The sequence below is a fragment of the Rhinopithecus roxellana genome, chromosome 2 (genome assembly GCF_007565055.1).
Source record: "Rhinopithecus roxellana isolate Shanxi Qingling chromosome 2, ASM756505v1, whole genome shotgun sequence".
Lineage (NCBI taxonomy): Eukaryota > Metazoa > Chordata > Mammalia > Primates > Cercopithecidae > Rhinopithecus > Rhinopithecus roxellana.
This window is the reverse complement of record NC_044550.1, coordinates 133806757-133825910: the sequence shown is the minus strand read 5'-3', so window position 1 is coordinate 133825910 and position 19154 is coordinate 133806757. Positions and strand designations below refer to the sequence as shown.

Here is a 19154-nt window from a genome sequence, read left to right as displayed (position 1 = left end):
CTTTTCTTATAAGGACACCAGTCATACTGCATTAAGGGTCCACTGTGTTCCAATATGGCCTCATCTTAGCTCACTTCTTAATTACATTTGTAAATATCCTATTTCCAAATAAACCGACATTCACAGGTCCCAGGTTAGGACTTGAATATATCTTTTTGGGAGCCACAATTCGATCCATAACACTAAGTCACTCAGCATGGTTCCCAGCATGGAATCGGTTTTCACTGAATGATAGCTGTCAGTCATTACCCTTTGGAACCAATCACAAGGGACTCCCATTTCCCTGACCTCCCTGAGCTGAGTATTGTACGTCTCTCCTCTGTCCATTGGTTCTACGTAGAGAATGCTGCTGACCAGGCTCCGCAGACAGTGCTTTGTTTACGTGTCTGTTTCTGAAGCGAGACCAGGTTTATTGAAAGTCATGGGCACTGGAAGGCCTGTTGCCTCCTCAAAGACACCCTCACAGCCTGGCCTCATCCAGCTCTTGTTCTTAGCTCCAATACAATGTCCTGTGCGGCACGACATGCATTAGGTGCTCAAGGAATGCCTGTGGCAGGAATGCGTGATTAGGGAGCCAGTGCTTTTTCTGCAGACCTAGATTTGAGGAATGAGCTTGGCATCTTCAGCTTCATCACCCCAGCCCAACCCCCAGGCTTTCTCTGTGTAAGAGCATGTCTCTGTTCTTCCTTCCAGGAAGCTCTGCTCCTCAGTCTTCTCCCTGTCTGAAGAGGAGCTGCTCAGGATGAGGCAGGAGGTCCATGGCTGCTTTGCTCAGATGGACAGGAGCTTGGCCCTCCCCAAAATCCGGGCCCGAGTTCTGCTGCAGCAATTTCAGACTGCGTGGCGAGAAGCAGAGTTCCTGAAGCTGGACCAGGCCCTGGCTGCCCCCGAGCTGCAGGTAGGATGGACGTGTCAGTGACCTCTCGATTATAGAAGCAGGGCTGTCTCCCACCTGCTAAGCCTACAGGGTCTGGTCTTTCCATCACCCTGAGTCCATCTCACCTCATGCTCCCCTATCCTCTCCTCTCTGGCCGCATTGGTGTCTAGCTATTCCAGGAATCTCCAGGACTGTCCCAACTTTAAAGTTTATAGTGGACACCGCTGGTGCTGTGCCCTGATCCTGACGCCTGGGCTGTTGCACCATCCACCAGCAGCCTCACCCAGCCACAATCTTCTCCTGATGGAAGCTGCCTGGCCTGAGATATTAGTCTGTCTCTCCTGCCCGCTCCTCCAGCCACAGCTAATGACTGACTCTGGGTACAAAAGGCCTTTCTATATGGCATGGAGGAGGGATGCTCAACTCAGCTCAGGTGGGTCAGGGAAAGAGGGGCTCTTGCACAAAGTCTTAAAGGATGATGACTGGCAGCTGCCTTTTAATGAGCAGCTATTATGTGCCTGAGGGCAGACAACTCTTTGGTGCAGTTTTTGCTTCAAAGCCCTCAGGGACCAATTTAGGCTCAACTTCACCTGAGACCACAGCCTTGCTTGGCTCTTCTCTTTCCTGTGCTCTTCCCTTGTTACCCAAGAGGTTGATCCTAAAGAGACCTCCTTCAGGAAACCATGTGCACCTAATCCCTGCCTCAGGCTCTGCTTCTGGGGCTCCCAACATAAGATAAGGCCTTCGAACTTCTGTTTTCTCTGCCACGTATATGCTTTGTAGCCCATTGAGGTCTTGGCTCAAATGCCACCTCTGCCAAGAAGCCTTCCCTGAGCACCTGTCTAAAATTACCCTCTCCCTAGGCATTCTTTATCACATGCTAGGTTTCATGATTTTATTTATCATTATCTGAAATGTGCTGGTTCCTTGACTTCCCCTTTGTCTGTGCTTTCACTAAAAATAAGCTCCCCAGCCCATTCAGCACTCAAGAGTGCCAAGTGCATAGTAGGTGTGCAGTCAATGTTGTTGGCTTAAACATCCCACCAGCCAAGCACCAGATGTGTGCAAAACACATCTGAGACTTCTCTTAAGGTAATAATAGTTGAGACTGAAAACATATTAAAATCACCGAAGCTTACATCATCTCCCCTGAAGTTCACAGCAGTGCTAAGAGGTCAACATGGTGTCCCATTTTACAGATGAGAAAACAGCCCAGCAGAGGAAAAGTGAGTAGCCCTATAGGAGGTAGAGAACTGGGTTGGGAGCTGGTGTTTCCTGACTTTAAACTCACTTCTTTTCCTTTAGAGAAAGAAAAAAACTCAGACACATCCTTTCTGAATATAAACCCGTGGATGCAGAAACAACTTGGAAGCTTCGACATTCTTTTAATATTTTTTTAAGTACGGTTGTTTTTTTATTCCTACTTCTGTTCTTATAAGGATGTAGGAGTTATGGAATAAGAGTAAGGGATAAATTATAAACATTTTAGATAATTTTGAACAATGGGGGAAAATAATTTTCACTTCACCGAAGCGAGGGAAGGGCGTCCATGAGCTGCTGGTTCCCCTGCCTTGAAGCTGGTGAGTCCCGGCAGGAATGAAGTTTCTACCTTCAAAGTTGCCTAGGGTGCTTGGTTTTCAGATGGAAATGGCTTTGGCCACTGCCTCAGAGGAGGCAGATATCATGAAGGTGCTCACTCCACATTCTCCAGAGAGAAGGCTGGGCCAGCACGGTTAGGCTTTTGCACAGATGGAGCCGCAGCTCCCTTCGCTTGCTCAGTCCCGAGATAGCAGCAGAGAAGGTGGCGGGAGAGCCTGCTCTCAGTTTCCTAAGCACCAAGGCCTGGATCTGGTCATAAAGATAAAATCGTTGTTTTAGTCTTCATGTTTTCGTCTGTAAAATGGGTATAATGAGGATATATGGGGCCAAGTGGAGCAATGTTAGTGGATGCTTAGTGTATTCTCCATCCCTTGGCTGTCCTCACCCATCTGTTGTGTCACCACCAGAGAACCCCTGCATTTCTTCCCCACACACTTCTCTTTGGTCTAGGCCCGCAAAACAGGTAGTGTCTACTGTTTGACCTCATCTGCTGGTGGCCCCCAGGGCTCCCAGACCATTCACGGACATGAGTTTCAAAGGCACTTGCAAATTCTAAAGAGATGTGCAAGTCAGATTCACCACCCTCTTCTTCAGGCCTTTCTGTGGCTCTCTGAGCTGGGATCCAAGTTCCAACATGACCTCAAGGCTCCCTGTGGCCTGGGCCCTGACCGGACCCATGCTGGGAAGGCTCTCGGGGGAGAGGGAAGGTGGGGAGGGGAATCCTGACTTGTAGCATTCACCCATTTCCATGGTGTAAATCCTCCTCCCAAGGCCAGTTTCAGGCTACTGGCTTGACATCACTGCCTGGTAGTTGGGCAGAGATGTGCACGATGGGCTCCCTGCCTGGCCCTCTCTGGGGATATCCCCTCCCAACCCCAGTCTGTACCCTGGGCTTCCAGGTCCTGTCTGCCAACGTGTCTCTGCTCCTAGTGTCCTTATTTAGTTTCCATGTTTTCAGACTGTTTTCTCCACTGTCATGGAAGCATTGCAAGAACAGGGACCTCATTCATCACAACCGCTTCTCAGAGAGGCTGACAGGTCTGAGGTCCCACGGCCAGTTAGGAGGTAGACACAGCTTGGTTCTGCTGTCTTTGCGTAGCTGAGGTTCTGCCCACCAGATTGTGTGAAGATCAAAGGCTCTGAAACTGAGCTTCTTCCAGAAGAACATACCTCTCTCCTCCCCTCTCTGGCTTAAGGCAGAGTTTTGCAGTTCTGGGAGCTGCAGAAACTTCTCTTGACCTGCAAAGCCCTGGGGGGCTGCATGGACTTGCTGGTGATAGCCTTCTTACTAGTGTCTTCCCCAACCCCTCTCCAGCAACAGTCCAAGGTGAGAAAGTCACGGTCCAAGAGTAAAAGCAAGGGAGAGCTTCTGAAGAAGTGCATCGAAGACAAAATTCACCTCTGTGAGGAACAGGCTTCTGAAGACCTGGTGGAAAAGGTCAGTACTTCTGCTTCACCCACTGTTTCTCTCTGCACATGGCGGGGCTGGTAGCTGATGTATTTGCAGGTACACAGAGCCCGTGGGGCTGTGCCATGCATTTCCACCCAACCACTCACTCACTCACTCACTCACTCAGGTGCTATGGTAAGAAAGAGTTGGAAGACCCTCCCCCTGGGCCTTTCCCCTGTGCATTCTGCTTGGAACCCTCCCCCTCCACTTCTCAGCCTGGGGATCTCACCGGATCCTTCAGGCTTCCCCTCGGGTGCTGCCTCTCTGGCTGAGTCACTTGCTGTATTTGTACCTGGCGCTATCCTGGGGCATGTGCATCTGCCATTTCACCTCCATCACATTCTTTTTCTCTCTCACACTCTCCTCCATGTTCCCACAAACTCACCAGGCTCTCCCTTCAGCCCCATTTTTTGTTTGTTTTTTTTTTTTTTGAAATGGAGTCTTGCTCTGTCACCCAGGTTGGAGTGTAATGGTGTCATCTCGGCTCACTGCAACCTCCACCTCCTGGGTTCAAGTGATTCTCCTGCCTCAGCCTTCTGAGTAGCTGGGGTTACAGGCGCCCACCATCACACCAGGCTAATTTTTGTATTTTTAGTAGACATATGGTTTCACCATGTCGGCCAGATTGGTCTCGAACTCCTGACTTCAGATGATCCGCCCACCTCAGCTTCCCAAAGTGCTGGGATTACAGGCATGAGCCACTGTGCCTGGCGCAGCCCCACGTGATGTTCTAGCACAAACCACACAGTCTCCTGGGATGCTTTAATCTGTACTCTTCTGTCTTTCTGGAATTACTTTTCCACCTTTATTTACCTGGGTAAGTAACTTGTGTCCTTTGCTCTCCTGAGGTGTTCCCTCAGCTCTTGGATGTCTCTCCTTCCAAGAAGCCTTCCGCGAACACCCTAGATTTTCCCACGCGTTCCACCCCACTTCCAACTCTTCCTCACCATAGTACCCATCACATGGTTAATTTGTTCCACAAGTATTCTGGGGAGGCACCAGTGTCCCAGGCACCGTGTCAGTGCACTCTGGGGTTGCAGCAGTGACTGAGGCAGCCCTGGTTCCTGCTCTCCAGTAGAGGAGAGCACGTTCTAGTTGGGGAAGATGGATGATAAACACTTAAAATGATAGACTGTCGTTAGTGCTATTAAGGACATAAATTAGATGATGTGGCCTTAGAGGTGAAGTAGGCTGGCAGCGGGGTGGACTGTAGGTAGGGGAGGAGGCAAGGTCTCCTCTGCAAAGGTGCTGCTTAAGAGTAGACCCTATGTGAGCGCAGCCTGGGTGCCTGTCTGCCTTTCCCAGCACCCTGTGAAGGCTGGATTCCCAACAGGAGTATGTTCAGTACATGAATGTATGAAGCCATGCTTTAGAGCTGCTGTTTTTGTTCTTACCTTCCCTCTATCTCCTTTTTCTAGCTTTTTTGCTTGGTTTTATTTTAGTGCCAGTGTATTTCTCAGAACACGAATGTGTGATCTGGCCAAGAGCCACAGAAACTGCTCTGGGCTCAGTGTCTCCCATCAGGTGTGTCCGGGCTGTTGATGTCTTAAGGGATCCAGGAAGTGGCAACCCTATTCTCTCCCAGGTTCTGTATGAAATTGAACAGTAAGACAAAGATTAGGCAGATAGAGGCAAAATGTCATCTTCCCTATTGTTAAAGGCTAATTCCAAGAGCTATGCATCAATGTGAGAACCAGTGGGCTTGCTAAACTACCTGAGAGTTAAACAAACTCCATCATCCAATCGCAGTATCACTATGGGGTACCTTGTAGGGGGCAGCCTACCCCTAGGGAAGCAGAGCAGAAGTCGGAGTCCCAAAGAGAAGCGAGAGAGGTAAGCCAAGCTGTCCCAGTTTATTCCCAGTTTACAGCAAGAAGAGGAGAGAGCTGGAGAGAGGTCAGGTCCTGTGCACATTGATCTCCTGGCACAGGGAGGAAGTAGCCACACTTGGGAGTAGAGGGAGCATTTCCGTGAGTACCGGCTGCTTTGTGATCCTCTGTAAGAGGCGAAACCCGCCAGAGTGAAGGTGACTGTTGTCAGAGAAGAGCTGCTGGTGAAGGGAAAGCTGGGGTTTGGTTTGGCAGAGGGAATGGGTATCCTGAACTGTGCTGGAGGCCACACTGCACAGAGGGAACCCAGAGGGTTGAAGCCTTGTGACAAGACTGCTTTTCTGGAGTGCTGGGTCATGGCCAGTGGATGGGGGAGCAGCCCTGTGGAGGAACCTTCTCAAAGACCAGACTGAGAAAGAAAAGGGCCGTCTCACCAGCACCCTTGGAGCATAGTCACAGGATGAATGTCTTGAACGAGAAGGTGATGCAGAGGTGGCAACTCATGGGGACATCAGGTGCAGACCACACCGCTCCCACCCCGCGGCTCAAGGCTGGACCTCAACGTCTCCATAACGCCTCCCTGGCCCCTACCTCATCTCCCCCTGCTCTGTCTCATAATTATTTCTAATCCGTCTCCTCTGTTTCCAGCCTTGCCCAGCACCATTTTTGCCTAGATACATACAGTGAGCTCCCTACTGTTTCCTGTTTGTTCCCCCTTCCTTCCAGTTCATTCTCCTTGCAGCAGGGAGCATCCTCTTCCTAAAGCCCAGCTCTAATCCCTTATGGATCCTGAACCAGCAGACCCAGCTCCTTTTTTGCCCAAACTAGTCATTTTGATAGAAGGAACTAAGCACATTCCTTCCTGTAGTTTTTCTTTTTCTTTTTTTAAAACCATGTCAACCTGAAATAATTGAAAGAATCAGAACCCAGTGTTCGAGAGTTTATCCAAGAGAAAACCTGGGTATTGCCATCTGGGAAACACAGACTGCAGAGAAATGGGGTCAGCACTCTAAAGCTAAAAGTTAAGGTCTTGCTTATATAAGAACAAAACAAAGAGATTTAACAGGATTACGACATTTTCTACACAAGGCTAGTTTATAAGTTACAACAGTTTAATTAGTTACGGTTTGTTTTCTTTTCTGTATGGCTTGTTTTCATTTCCTTTCCAATTTAAAAGAGTATATTTAACATTCCGTCTGGGCAAATGTGATAGCCATGAGGTCTGTGTGTGCGAGAAGAGGGAAGTTAATGTGTAAGGAAGATCAATAGTGCAGGGGGAAGGGGTCTTCTGTGGCGCCCTCTAGTCATTTACAGCATTTTACAAAACAGTGTAGGCTGGGAAGAAGGCTAATCTGTAATCAGAGAAACAAAAGTTTAGCCCCTTAGGTTACAGCTGCCTGTCACGTGACTCAGGCCCTGTAATCGCATTCCTTTATGGCAACCCAATAATTTAAAGTATCTGCAACTTAGGTTTCAAATTACTTATTTTCACGACCATTTACTTTTTCTCTTGGTGGCAAGTGTAGAATATTGTTTTCTTTGACTTTTCGTTTTTTTCTTTTTGTTTTTGTTCTGTTCAGGATTTTTGTTTTATTTAGACATTTCAATGCTTTATATCTCACATTACCACTTTTCTTTCTTAGTTTCTTTCCATTATTTTTTTAGTTTTTAATTCCAGTACTCAGTATTATTACTGAAAATACCTTCACCTCATTCTTTTTGTTTGTCACTCATGGTCCTTTAGAAGTTTGTTACTCTCCCAGGCCTCTGCTTTCATCATAATGTATAAAAGAGGGCTCTGTGTATAATTAACTAGGCTTACAAGGCAATCAGGACACTGTACTAATATGGCATAGTGATACTAAAAGAAAAACTGTTGCTAGTCTCTATCAAATTGCTATCAGATGCCAGGCTTATAGCTGATGCTCTTCATGAGCGTGAATCTCCATACTCATCACATTGCTGCAAGAATGGCATCTTGAGGTCCATTCTAAGCTCAAAAGGTTAGTGCCCAACCCAGGGTCCACCACGAGGCATGTGATAGGACCTGGTCTGCCTTGGCCCTCTGTGCAGCATCTCCTAGTTCACACTGGCATCCTGGTCCCATGTAACATACTAGTGATCACTTCTTCCATAGCGTGAAAAAGGGATCCAAGGCAGATGGGGAGGAGACATCTGAGGATCTCCATCCTCAGATGTGTACAGAGGGTACACACGATGACAGCTTGCCTTGGGAATCCCTGTGTACTGGGCCACCTTATCCGGTTGACATGTGAGGGACAGCATCACCAGGGGGCTGTGTGACTTGTTCAGGACCATCCAACGAATGGGTTGTGACCCTTACAACTCAAAGCCATGTCCATTTGGATAGGAAGTCTGGGTCTTTCCAGCTCACCCATCCTAATCTACTTGCCACACATTCATAGACACCTAAGGAAGTTCCACAAAAGGCATTTGTGGAAAAAAAAAAGGAGCAAGACATAAGACACTGACCAAGAACATAGTGCAAGAGTAAAGACCAGCTGAACCAGGCAGGTGAGCCCAGCAGGTGAGCAGAGGCCTTCAAGGACGGGAGGTGAAGGGAGCTGGAGGTCTGCGATTCCCTGAGCCTGTTTCAGCACCCTCCCCTGCCCTGAGCTCACATCTGTGGTTTACATTTGGGGCAGACCTTTGTCCTACCTCCCAGCCCACATGCACAAGCCAGACCCTTCACCTGGTCCTGGGCTGAAGACACAGCCATCTGCTCCAGCTCTGGAGGAAGGACTGGACAGTTGTTGCTCCCCAAGGTGTTTCCAAGGGTGATTTAGATTTCGTTTTTGTCTTATGCACTGATTGAAGGACTTACCTCCCTTCCTAAAGTGTGATGGCATTTTAATAAGAATGGTGCCTACTTCCTTTGTTTGCATTTTAGTGCCAGGAACCTTGTTAGGCACTGTATATGTGTGTATGTGTATGTATTAATATATGCATATGATAGAGGTATATGTATGTGTGTGTGTGTGTGTACATATGAGCCATCCACACGTGAGTTCTACGTATGAGTACCTATATGTACGTCTATAGTCCATATATATGCTAGTGAGGTGTATGGAGAGCTAAATACTTTCCATCTATCCACTGTAATCCTTACACAGTGTTAACAGAATTGCCACTGTTATTGCTCTATGAGAGATAAGGACTCTGAGGCACAGGGAGGTGACTGGTCTTCAGACCCTGCATTCTTGCTGCTATACTGACCTGTGCCTTGTTCATTACATGCTTTACCCTTCCCAACTTCCACCACAAGTAAGAAACATCAACGTCCCTGTTTTATGGATGTGGAAACTGAGTCTCAGAGATGTTAGTGACTTTGCCCAGGTTCTTTTATGTAGCCAGGCAGTGGCAGACCTGGCACAGGAAGCAGAAGCTCTCTGTGCTGTCACTGTCACGCCGCCTCCTGACCACATGCCCTGATCAGAACTGTCAAAGAATGTTTTCACCAAACAATGGCGGTTATTTCCCACAGTTTCACAATGCAGGGTGAGTGTTTCTTGGCTCCTGCATCTGTGAAATGCGGCTTGTGACAATGAGAGCCCAATCATTTCAGGGCTTTTGTGAGGTGCCTTTTAACTTTGGAGTGGGCTGCAGTGCTCGTCTTCTTTCCCACTAATGGAGCAGCTCCACATGCTACGTGATCCAGACCTCACATAGAAAGGCAGACACGAGGCATTTATCTTCTATGACCTTTTTGTGACAGTCCGTCTTCACATTCGGCCATTTCATTGTGGCAGGTGCCAAGAGAATAGGCACTCTTGAGTTGACAGCTTTGATGTTCCCCCTGAAATTGATCGATTACATCTCTTAGCACTTGCATGGCAGTTGTTCAGATGTTTTATTTGCAGGATAATTGCAGAGGGAAGAATGACAGCTCTCGTTCTGTGAATACCCACAGCTAAGAGTTGCTTGATCTTGGTATTAATCATGGTTTTCCAGAGAAACAGAACCCATAGCAGATAGATAGATAGATAGATAGATAGAGATTTATTCAGATTTATTCAGGGAATTGGAACATGCAATTATGGAGGCTGAGAAGGTCTACTGTCTGCCATCTGGAGGCTATAGAACCTGCAAACCTGGTGGTATAAGTCAGCCTCAAGGCCTGGGAACTAGGGGAGCTGCTGGTGTAAGCCTGAGAGACCCAAGGCCAGAGAACCAGGAGCACTTTGGATGTCCAAGGGCAAGGAGAAGATGGACATCCCAGCTCTGGAAGAGAAAGAATTCACCCTTTTCCCAACTTTCTGTTCTGTTCAGGCCCAGGGGATTCAATGATGCCCACCAACATTGGGGAGGGTAATCTTTACTATCTGCTGACTCAGATACTAATCTCTTCCAGGCTGGTACAGTGGCTCATGCCTGTAATCCCAGCACTTTGGGAGGCCGAGGCGGGTGAATCACTTGAGGTCAAATTCGAGATCAGCCTGGCCAACATGTTAAAACCCCAGTCTCTACTAAAACTACAGAAAAATTAGCTGGGTGTGTTGGTGCACACCCGTAATCCCAGCTACTTGGGAGGCTGAGGCAGGAGAATTGCTTGAAGCTGGGAGGCAGAGGTTGCAATGAGCCAAGATTGCGTCATTGCACTCCAAGCTGGGCGACCAACTGAAACTCTGTCTCAATAAAATAAAATAATAAAATAAAAAGATGCAAATCTCTTTCAGAAACATCTTCACAGACACACCCCAAAATACTGTTTTACCAGCCCCCTGGGCACCTATTAGCCCAGTTTGATCACACATAAAATTAACCATCACAATCATGTCTTGAGAGTGGGAGGTCCCTTGGGGTTCATGAAGCCGGAAAGATGGAGCCGCATCTTGCTGACACTGCCCAAGAGGCCCACTGTGGAGCCCAAGCCTGACAGGCCATGTGCTGTCCCCAGAGAGATGTTGACTTCACTGTTGGGCTGCAGAGTATGCTGGGACTTAGGAGCACCTGCTGGGTGACCCCTTCCTTTACTGAAATCTTCTGCAGATATCCACGCCAACCCTCAGCCCCACATTGATATGGCTCTTGTCTGGACTCTTCCATCCAACAGAAGGGGAAAGAGAGGCCAGGAGGCGTTGGGAGAATTGTCCGCAGCCACACCAGCATCGAGTGGTGGAGTTGGTGTGTCTGCTTCCATAGCCCAGGCCTGTGGCTGGGACTGCAGGGAGCTGTTAGGATGAGAAGGCCTTCACCTCCCAAGGTGACTCTTTGTGTTCTTCCCACTGCTTCCCCTGTCCCCTCCCCTTTCTCCCATTTTCTGTCTTCTCCTTGCCCTTCTCTGCTCTCCCCCATCCTTGTTCCTTCTGCTTCCTTCTTTAGGGAATGTTTTGTGTGGTGGTTTCTCTGCGCTAGGCAGTTTTAAGTTTCTGCTTTTGAGATGTTCACAGTTTCAGGTAAGCAGCCAATTCTTCCATCAAGCATTTGGAAGTTTGCATCCTGCTTTCACATGGAAAACCCACCTGACTACTCTGTAGCTCTACCTTGAACGAGTGGCTGTGTGACTAATTCAGGAAGACGTGTATGACTGATTCCTGGAGGAAAGGAGAGACCGACAAATATGAGCCTCTGGCGGCCACTTTTTCTGTACAGCTGGTAGATTAAGGAAGGGAGGTGTCAGCTGTGGTCACAGGTAGCTATCCCATGGGGCCAAAGTGAGCAGATGAGAAATGGGAAACTCAGCTACAGAATTTACAGCCTGGAAGACATTGGAGGGCATATACATTTTAGAATAAATTAATCAAGTTTCTGGATAAATTTCTATTATGATTGCATTAAACTTACAGATTCATTTAGCAGTTGCCTGTCCTATCCAAAAATGTAGACTATTGCTTATTTTATTTGGAGCTTCTTTTAGGACCTTTGGTGAAATTTTACAATTGTTTTCAAGAGTAGGGTGGCCGTATATCTCCATTTTCTTGAGACAGTCCCAGTTGCCTTATCATCCCCACATTCCTTCCCATGAACCCTCCCTTTCTTTCTCAGCTTAGGAGAGAAATCATATGGTGACCTTATGCATAAAGTCTTGTGTATTCTTTATGGTGATTCCCACAGTATAGGTTTGGCTGTTATTGTGAATGATTCGATTATATATTTTATGTTATTTGATGCAGGCATAAAACATGTAACTAATTTTTATAAGCCTTTCCAGACTCCCATATGCTATCCTGGGAGCCAGACTGCTGGCTCCAGAGTCCTGTCTCTGCCATGTTCTAGCTGTGTGACCTTGAGCAAGTTACTTAACCTCTCTCCACCTTAGTGTACTCATCATTCAAGTATGGATAATAGAAGCGCCTACCTCCTAGGATTTATCTGTTGATTCCATTGATGTTTTACGCAGTCATAATGTCAACAAATGACTACAGCTTCGTAGCCTCCCAATTCTTACACCTTGTTTCTTTTTCTAATTGCTGTTTCAATGCCCTTATCCGCTTGTTCCACCATCTCTTTCATTTCTATTGATTGGGTTTTCTCTGGTTTATGGATCATATATTCCTGCTTCTTGGCATGCTTCATAATTTTTGACTGGATGCTGGGCATTGTACGTTTTATGTGTTGGGTACTGGATTTCATTGTGTTCTCTTTAATAGGGTTAGAACTCTGACAAGTAGTTGAATTACCTGGAATCAATTTTATTCTTTGAAAACTTGCTTTTAAGTGTGGTTAGCTTGGGTTAACAGCTGCGTTTAATCAAGACTAATTTATTCCCACTACCAAGGTGATGCCCTTTTGTGGATTCTGCCAGAAGTGTTATTGATTTGTTATTGATTTCTAATGTCATTGCATCTTAGTTAGAGATCAAAGTATGTGTAAAGATTCTTTGGAATGTATTGAGGCTTACCTTGTGGCTTTATACTAGGTCTGCTTTAAAAGATTTGTTCTCAAAAAGGCTCAGTGTTTTCCGCTGAGTATGGAAAAGGGAGCATTAAGAGGTGGGTGGGAGCCGGGTCATGAGGTCTGCAAGGCTACATGTAGCAGCTCAGATGTTTTGAAGTAAAATCAACAAGATTTAGTCATTTTGTAGATAATATTTGGTGGGGAGTACTACTGGGGAGGTCTCTTGGTCCATCCCCCTCTCCTAACCTCTGTTGTGGTTGGCTTAGGGAATTGGGGCCTCATCTTAGTTTGACCTAGTCCTTTCCTTCTGTGTGTCAGCCTGTGCTGAAAGTTACAGCAGTCCCCTTGGGAAGGTGATTGGCTTCTGTGAACCTGCAGGTTCCCATGGCACAGGAAGGTCTCATGCCACAGCAAGGATGTGGTTGACCTGAGCGGGGGATGTCAAAGTTGCTGTAAGTGATGCTCAGTTGGGTCAGTCCCACCACCCTCCCCAGCGCACAGAGTCCACTCGGTGTAGGGACATTCTGGCCACCTGCCCTGGCCTCAAGCCAGTCTCCTCAGCTTGGGGCAAGTTTGTCAGATCTGTTGGACTGTAAGGCTGTCGCTCAAAATGCCTTCTGGCCAAGCACTTCTTTGCTGAATTCCTGGCCAGGACAGATAATGTGCCTTCTTTCTCTTGCCTCAACATCTAAGTGAGTCCACAAAGCAGATTGGAAACACAACACAAATTATGCGGTTCATGTCTTACTTACCCATGATTGGAAATAGATCTGTCTGTCTGCATCTGTCTATCCATCCATCCATCCATCCATCTGCCCATCTGTCATCTGTCTATGTGACCCTTGAACAACATGGGAGTTAGGGTGCTGACCCCTCACACATCACAGGTGGAGCCCAGCAGGCTCACCACGTTAAACAAACAAAAATCAAAGTTTCAGAGGCTACTGTGCCTACGATTTGTAGGGCAGAGTTCCCAAAGACAAGTTAGCTCCAACAGAGAGAGACAGATTGCGCTCCAGAGATCTGCAGGGCATCCTCAAGTCTTCGGCTAAGTCCTGCACATGACGTGCGTGAGTAGAACTCGTGTGTAACATCTGACTTCCCCCCAAATATGCCGTTATACGAATAACCTACTGTTGACAGAAGCCTTACAAATAACATAAATAGGTGAGTAATATGTATTTTGTGTGTTATTAAATATGCGTAAGAAAGTAAGCTAGGGAAAAGGAAATGTTATTAAGAAACTCATGAGGAAGAGAAAATATATTTACTTTTCATTAAGTGGAAGTGGCTCATCATAAAGGTCTTCATCTTTTGGGAGAACCCACCCCCGATGTTTAACATGGGTTCTTTTCTATTTCCTTAAGCGTCTCAGCTGGTTTGGGAAATAAAGGGAAAGAGTACAAAAGAGAGAAATTTTAAAGCTGGTTGTCCAGGGGAGACATCACATGTTGGCAGGTTCCGTGATGCTCTCCGAGCCATAAAACCAGCAAGTTTTTATTAGCGATTTTCAAAAGGGGAGGGAGTGCACAAATAGGGTGTGGGTCACAGAGATCACAGGCTTCACAAGGTAATAGAATGTCACAAAACAAGTGGAGGCAGGACGAGATCACAGGACCACAGGATGGGGTGAAATTAAAATTGCTAATGAAGTTTCGGACACGCATTGTCATTGATAACATCTTATCAGGAGACAGGGTTTGAGAGCAGACAACCTGTCTGACCAAAATTTATTAGGCGGGAATTTCCTCGTCCTAATAAGCCTGGGAGTACTACAGGAGACTTATTTCATACCTTCGGCTTCGACCATAAAAGCCGGCCACCTCCAAGGGGGCTGTTTATAGACCTACCCGCAGGGTGTATTCTCTTTCTCAGGGATGTTCCTTGCTGAGAAAAAGAATTCAGCGATAGTTCTCCTATCTGCTTTTGAAAGAAGAGAAATATGGCTCTGTTCCATCTGGCTCACCGGCAGTCAGAGTTTAGAGTCTTATCTCACTTGTTCCCTAACCATTGCTGTTATCCTGTTCTTTTTTTCAAGGTGCCCAGATTTCATACTGTTCAAACATACATGCTCTACAAACAATGTGTGCAGTTAATGCAATCATCACAGGGTCCTGAGGTGACATACATCCTCCTCAGCTTATGAAAATGATGGGATTAAGAGATTAAAGTAAAAACATGCATAGGAAATAACAAAGGTATTGATTGGGGAAGTGATAAGTGTCCATGAAATCTTCACAATTTCTGTTCAGAGATTGCAGTAAAGACAGGTGTAAGAAATTATAAAAGTATTAATTTGGGGAACTAATAAATGTCCATGAAATCTTCACAATTTTTGTTCTTCTGCCACAGCTTCAGCTGGTCCCTCCATTCGGGGTCCCTGACTTCCCGCAACTTTCATCCTCATCATTTTCACATTGAATAGGCTGAGGAGGAGGAGGAGGAATAAGAGGAGGGATTGGTCTTGCTGTCTCAGGGGTGGCTGAGGTGGAAGAGTTGAAGGAGGTGGAACGGAAGGCAGGAAACGCAGGCACACTCAGTGTAACTTAAAATATTTTAATTGATACACAATATTTGTACATATTTATGGGGTGCATGGTATTATTTTGTTACATATGTAGGATGTATAATGATCAAGTCAGGGTATTTAGGATATCCATCATCCCATGTATTTATCATTTCTATGTGTTGGGAACATTTAAGTCCTCCCTTCTTGTTATTTTGAAATAGAAAATACATTGTTATTAACTAGAGTCGCCCTAATCTGCTATTGAACACTATGTCTTATTTCTTCTATCTAACTGTATGTTTGTACTCATTAACCAGCCTCTTTCATCTCCCCCACACCCTTCACCACCTGTGATAAGTATCCTTCCACCATCTGCCTCCATGAGATCAGTTCTTTTTGCTCACATATATGGGTATGAACATGTGGTGTTTGTCTTTCTGTGGCTGCCTTATTTCACTTAACATTGACGTAACTTTAATTGAAAGCAAATCCACGTGTAAGTGGAAAAAGGCAATTCAAACCCGTGTTATTCAAGAGTCAACTGCTTATCTACTTACCTATTATCTATTTCTGCTTTTTGCTTTACTCCAAAACTTGAAGATTTTTGATAGCACTATATGAGAGTTCCCTTATTGCTTTTCACAGCAGCATAGCATTTCACTGTATATGTGAGCCTTAAGTGATTTTGTCTGCCCTCGACTAATGGATATTTAGGTTGTTTTCAACCCCTTGATATTTTAAACAATCCTAGACCCTCTGCATCTATCCTACACCCCTCTGTAGTGAAGCAGGCAGAGCAACTATTACTATCTCTATTTTACAGGTGAGAATATTGAGGCTCAGAAAGAGTAAGAGGCTTATCCAAAATCACAAAGCTGGTACATAGTAGAACAGAGACTAAAGCACAGGCCTCTCCATTACCATCCCTACATTTGATTAGCAGATCTATTTGATGGATCCAGAAATGAAAGGACATTTCAGTTCCTCTTTGGTGTGATTCTTGTGCTGTGTTTGAACAGCGTGTACACAAATTTCTCACAAATAATTTTTTTTTTTTTTGAGACGGAGTCTCGCTGTCACCCAGGCTGGAGTGCAGGGCACTATCTCGGCTCACTGCAAGCTCTGCCTCCCAGGTTCACGCCATTCTCCTGCCTCAGCCTCCTGAGTAGCTGGGACTATAGGCACCTGCCACCACGCCCAGCTAATTTTTTGTGTTTTAGTAGAGACAGAGTTTCACCGTGTTAGCCAGGATGGTCTCGATCTCCTGACCTCGTGATCCGCCTGCCTCGGTCTCCCAAACTGCTGGGATTACAGACGTGAGCCACTGCGCCCGGCCCTCACAAATAATCTTTAGGAACATTTAAATATAAATGACAATGACATAACCATATTTCCTCTTCGCCCATTATTTCTGGACTTATTTTAATGATCTTGCACTCTGTCTGCATGGCACATCTACTACGTGTCTATTCACCCATCCATTATTCATTCACTATTTCCAGATTTCATGATATGTCATGTATGTACAGTTCAGTAGAAGTGCCTTCATTCAGAAGTGGAGCTCCTCATTGCCAGCGACGGTGCATCCTATTGTGTTTCTGCAGCTGCCTCTGCAATTATGCAGGGGTAGTCGGTACTTGTCAGGAATGACCCTTCACACTTTCTGACTTCAGAAGGGACTAGTGTTTAAGCATCAGAATAATGTACTGCTTTTCAGTGGCCTGACAAGAGAGAACCCTGGTGGTCCTTAAAGAGCTCAGAAAAGAAGGCATGTTGAAAGGGAATCCATTTAGGAAGGGAAGAGAAAAATCCATCCATCCATAAAGATTGGGAAAGCCTGCAGACAGTTATCCTCACATCTCCCTTTGCCCTGTCTTATCCCTTGAGGCAGCCTCTGTCAAATTCATCTCCCTGAAGCACCATTTTGAGAGATGTTCCATAGCTTCCCACTGACCCCAATAAAATTCACATTCCTGAGCTTGGCATTCAAGGCCTCATGGTCAGACTTAGTCTTACTTTTCTAATCTATTCAGTTTGTACCTTTCATATGCCAAAAGGTTACCATGGTTATCTTGGGATGGTTTTAATTTAGTAAATTTTCTCCTACTTTTTTAGATTATCTACTTTTTAATTTTCTTTTTCATTGTTATCAAACATATGCATGCCTTCTTTTAAAGGGTCAAATAATTCTACAAGGCTTGTGCTGAAAAAAGAGTAGATTCCTCCAGCCGTGCACACACACACACATTTTCAGCTCCCCAGAGTTAATGACTTCCAACTGTTTAGCTTGGTCTTTTGGTGCTGACATCCATAACTCTAAATAGCATGCTTGCTTTGCTATTTCTTAATTTCTCTAATTTGGGATTATCTGTTTCCTTTTCCATATGAAAGATGAGGATTTACTCTATTTTATTCTCTTCACTCAACCTGTGCCACATATCAGCCCTTTCATTATCCCCCACCATAGTTAGGTCAGTATTTATGGCTTCTATGATTATAAGCATGTAAATGTTACCTACAGTTGAATCTCGTAGGAAACTAGAATCCTTTTTCTTTACTGTATAACTTTTCGTTTTTCCTGGAGTTAATATTGTCCTTTAGTTTCCTTAGGAAACTGTTTTACTCTCTTTGTTCTCTAAACCTGGACCACATATCAGCTCTTTCCTCATCCCCCACCATAGTTAGATCAGTATTTATGGTTTCTATGATTATAAGCACTTAAATGTTATTCACAGATGGATCTTATAGAAAACTGGGATCCTTTTTCTCTACTTTGTAACTTTCTGGCTTTCCTGGAGTTAATGTTGTTCTTTAGTTTCCTTTTTGGTTACTTTTTTTTTTTTTTTTTAATTTAAGGGACAAGGTCTTGCTCTGTCGCTCAGGGTAGAGCACAGTGGCACAGTCATAGCTCACTGTAACCTTGAACTCCTGGGTGGTACAAGTGATTCTTCTGCCTCAGCTTCCAAGGTAGCTAGGATTCCAGGCATGCACCACCCTACCTGGCTAATTTTTTAAATTTTTTATAGAGACAGGTTTCTCACTACATTGCCCAGGCTGGTCTTGAACTCCTGGCCTCAAGCAGTCCTTCTGCCTTGCCCTCCCAAAATGCTTGGATTATAGGCATGAGCCACCAGGCCCAGCTTTATTAACCTACTTCTTGATAGTAGACCAAATACCCTATCAGGACCATCATACATGTCACGTCTTCTGTTAATCCCATCTTTCAGGATACATCTCTCTCTCTCTGCCTTCTGATGTGTTCCAGTTGGAAACTGACATCTGTGCCTCATGCACAGCTGCCATCTGAATGCACAGTATGCCATTCATATTGTGACCACACTATGAATTCCCTTCACCCCTCTCTTTCCTGGTTTCATCCTTGTTTTTAGTGAAACACATCTTTTATTAGTTTCCTGGGAAAGGACACATAGGAAATTTAATATTTTGGATTTTTTCAGATTTTTCCAAGACTGAAAATGTTTTTATTCTGCCCTCATACTCGACTGATAGTTTAAACAATCTAAAATTCTGGGAAATTTTCCAGAATTTTATTAATGATTACATCTCCTATTCTCTAATTTGTCTTTATAGATCTCAGGATTCCAAAGTTGACCCCTCGTCCTTTCTTTCTTTTTTTTTCCTTTTTTTTTTTTTTTTTTTTACTATTTGTCTTTTTGCTTTACTTGCTGGGAGATAGCATAAGTTTTATCTTATAAGTCTTTAACTGAGTTTTTAATTTATGTTTTTAATTTCTAATTCTTCAAGAGCATCTTCCTCCACCGTCCCAATGCTGTCTTCCTAAAAAAGAAAAAAAAAATTATCTTACTGTTTTGAGGCTGCTGTAACTTGCTATATCTTTCTGATAATGTTAATGATTTTTTTTAAAATTCCTGCCTATTCAGTCTTAACCTCCATGTTCATTAGAGACTTCCCAGGTATGTGGTCATCTTTGATGGTCTGACGATATTTAAGAGTGGGATAATAAGAAACTGCCTTAAGACTCTGAGCCTACAGCCAGGGCTTGTAGATTGT

General features: G+C 45.2%; 1 protein-coding gene across 4 annotated transcripts in view; it reads left to right on the top strand.

Annotated features, from left to right (window-relative positions):
• The window catches only part of EVC2 (EvC ciliary complex subunit 2), a 164807-nt gene that overhangs the window by 100079 nt on the left and 45574 nt on the right, over positions 1-19154 (top strand). For all 4 annotated transcript variants that reach the window (XR_004055663.1, XM_030925850.1, XM_030925843.1 and 1 more), the window contains 2 exons: positions 694-898; positions 3792-3914. Coding sequence is in view for 3 of the 4 variants with exons in the window: in XM_030925850.1 (XP_030781710.1) it covers positions 694-898; positions 3792-3914 (328 nt within the window). In the remaining variant the exon portion in view is untranslated. The remainder of the gene's footprint in view (positions 1-693; positions 899-3791; positions 3915-19154) is intronic.